At 48.3% G+C, this 2,322-nt stretch overlaps 1 protein-coding gene across 1 annotated transcript in view; it reads left to right on the top strand.

Annotated features, from left to right (window-relative positions):
- Positions 1 to 110: 110 nt before the first annotated feature.
- T265_10596 (hypothetical protein) overlaps positions 111 to 2,322 on the top strand; it is a gene marked incomplete at both ends in the record, with an annotated part of 15,472 nt that continues 13,260 nt past the window's right edge. The window contains 3 exons of the mRNA XM_009177015.1: positions 111 to 198; positions 1,241 to 1,358; positions 1,486 to 1,594. Coding sequence (XP_009175279.1) covers positions 111 to 198; positions 1,241 to 1,358; positions 1,486 to 1,594 — 315 coding nt within the window. The remainder of the gene's footprint in view (positions 199 to 1,240; positions 1,359 to 1,485; positions 1,595 to 2,322) is intronic.

The raw sequence follows: 2,322 nt of genomic DNA on the forward strand, positions 1-2,322 counted from the left end.
AGCCACTGACCGACAAGAACAAAACCGACCCGGGAAACTTGGGCGAAAGCCTCGATCCTGTGTATCGATCCGTGAATCCGTGAATCCGTGTGAATCAGAAAGTTGACTCGATGCCCGGTATCCGCATGGAAACTAAGCGAACCGCCATCTCATTGAGCGTCGAACGGTCTTTAGCCGGCTCGGGCTTTACGGAGGAAGGTATTGCTTGGCTGCCACACAAGCCCTGGTCGAACAATGCGTGGCCAACAGATTTTCCACCAGTGGCTCACTAATACATAGTGCACAATTTTGCTAGGCAATAATTTTTTCTCACGGCAGATATTCGGGAAACTGAATGAATGAACTGCCTACGACGTTTGTACACGCCGTTTTTTATGCCCAGTTCGGCGCACTTTAACATGCTTTTTCTACGCTGCCTAACTGACTGCCCCACACTGATAACGTGTGCGGCATCCTGTGGTAATTAAGTTTCGTACGTATATGCGTGTGCGGCATCCTTTGACACTTGTGGCGATGAACGACAGAACAAACTCAACTCCGGCAACTCGAGCGAAAGCCTGATCTTGTTTGTCAATCTGTGCGTCGATAAATCTGCTAAAAATCTTCGTGGTTAGGCTGGAGCAATAGAGGTAAACTGCTCGGTTCTGATTGGCCCATCACATGACTTACCTGCTCGTCCATTTTTGGTTCGTAGCGGTTTACGACACACCCGTGGCATGTTCTGCGGGTTCACGTATTTGTACACAGGATTGAGGCTTTCTCCCATTCAGGCATATCGTAGACACTGTCGGAACCAAGTCAAATGTTTTAATATGCATTGCTTAGTATTTTGGTTGATTTATCTGTAAGTATTGACGATATGCAACGTTGCATACTGCATGGGTTTCGGCTCATGAGGTTTCTGTATTCCATCCGCAGGAATCGTTGTGAACAGGTACTTTCAGAGAGTCACTGTCACACGGTGCTTCTATATTGTGCACATTACAGCACTTAGTGTCTTCAGACTAACCGCGTCAACTCTGTCCTCCAGGTCGTTTTCTTCAGAAGCTGATTGCCTTGTGAGAAGTGCGCATCGAGGGAGACGATGGATTGGCATTCGGGTAGACAATAACAGTGTTAGCTTGCTTGTGAAAACGACACTGCCAAAAGGGTTGTTGAGAGGCTCAGCCAAGCACATCGACTAGTGTCATCTTTTCGTGCTTGACTCTCCCACCTCTGCCACTCGACTACCCCTGTTTAGGCTTGGGCGACCTGGCAGTATCCCAGCCCTCGTTCCTCCTTCGTGTGGCATGGCAGCTAGGCGCGAAATGGTGCTATAGCCAAACGATTTATTTTTTATATTCCCCCACCGACCATATGTGAGTCATTTACTTGCACACTCCTCTTCACCCAGCTGTGTCGCGTGGAGAGCACAAGAAGCGGCAACTTGATGACTTGAGATAAAAAAGGATAACTAGTCAGCTGTAACACCCTTTCGGTGCCTAGCTGCCATGCCACGCAAAGGAAGCATGAGGGCTTGGATACTGCTAGGTTACCTAAGCCTAGACAGGGGAAGTCGAGAGGCGGAGGTTGGGCTCGAACCACATACCTTCCGGTCAGTAGATTCGCGCTCTAACCACTTGAGCCATCTCGCCCCTTGAGAGCGAAGCATGCAATCCCTCACCAGTTGGTGCGGTCGCGTTTATAATTATCTCCCCGGATGGGAACCTCGGGAGAAAGTAATCTATTGATTGATGGCCCTGGCAGATGTGGCTGTCACGCAATGGATGGCGATTCTGCGTCAAAGCTGCTGAATTCACTGCGTAGCTCTCTTCCTGCAATGTTGGACGAGCAGAACTACTTGACGTCAATGAACTGATTGAAACATCGCCTGTAGCGTGTGACCCTGTTGCGTCAAAGTGAATTCACTGCGTAGCTCTCTTCCTGCAATGTTGGACGAGCAGAACTACTTGACGTCAATGAACTGATTGAAACATCGCTCGCCGCGTGTGACCCTGTGTTGCGAGAGTCGAGTAGTTCCAGGACGGGATTAGAAGGGAGACAGAATAGGAAGACGTAATGTACGCTTTAATCGTCTAATAACTGTAGTACATGAGCTGAAAATAGAGTGAGAATCACGAGTTAATGGGCTATGCAAATGTACGGGTTATATAGTCATGACATTCTCCCCGCCTTGGAATAAGTGTGTACTTTGCGGAGAAAGAATGTAAAAAATAAAGGGCTGTGCTGTAATAGTGGAGTCGTTACGCCTCTCTGTTGCGTAGATTATATGGGTGAGTGCGCTGTTGTCGGATAAGAATGTCCAAGTGATTTCCTTTCCTG

Source organism: Opisthorchis viverrini (genome assembly GCF_000715545.1).
Source record: "Opisthorchis viverrini unplaced genomic scaffold opera_v5_387, whole genome shotgun sequence".
NCBI classification, from domain to species: Eukaryota; Metazoa; Platyhelminthes; class Trematoda; order Opisthorchiida; family Opisthorchiidae; genus Opisthorchis; species Opisthorchis viverrini.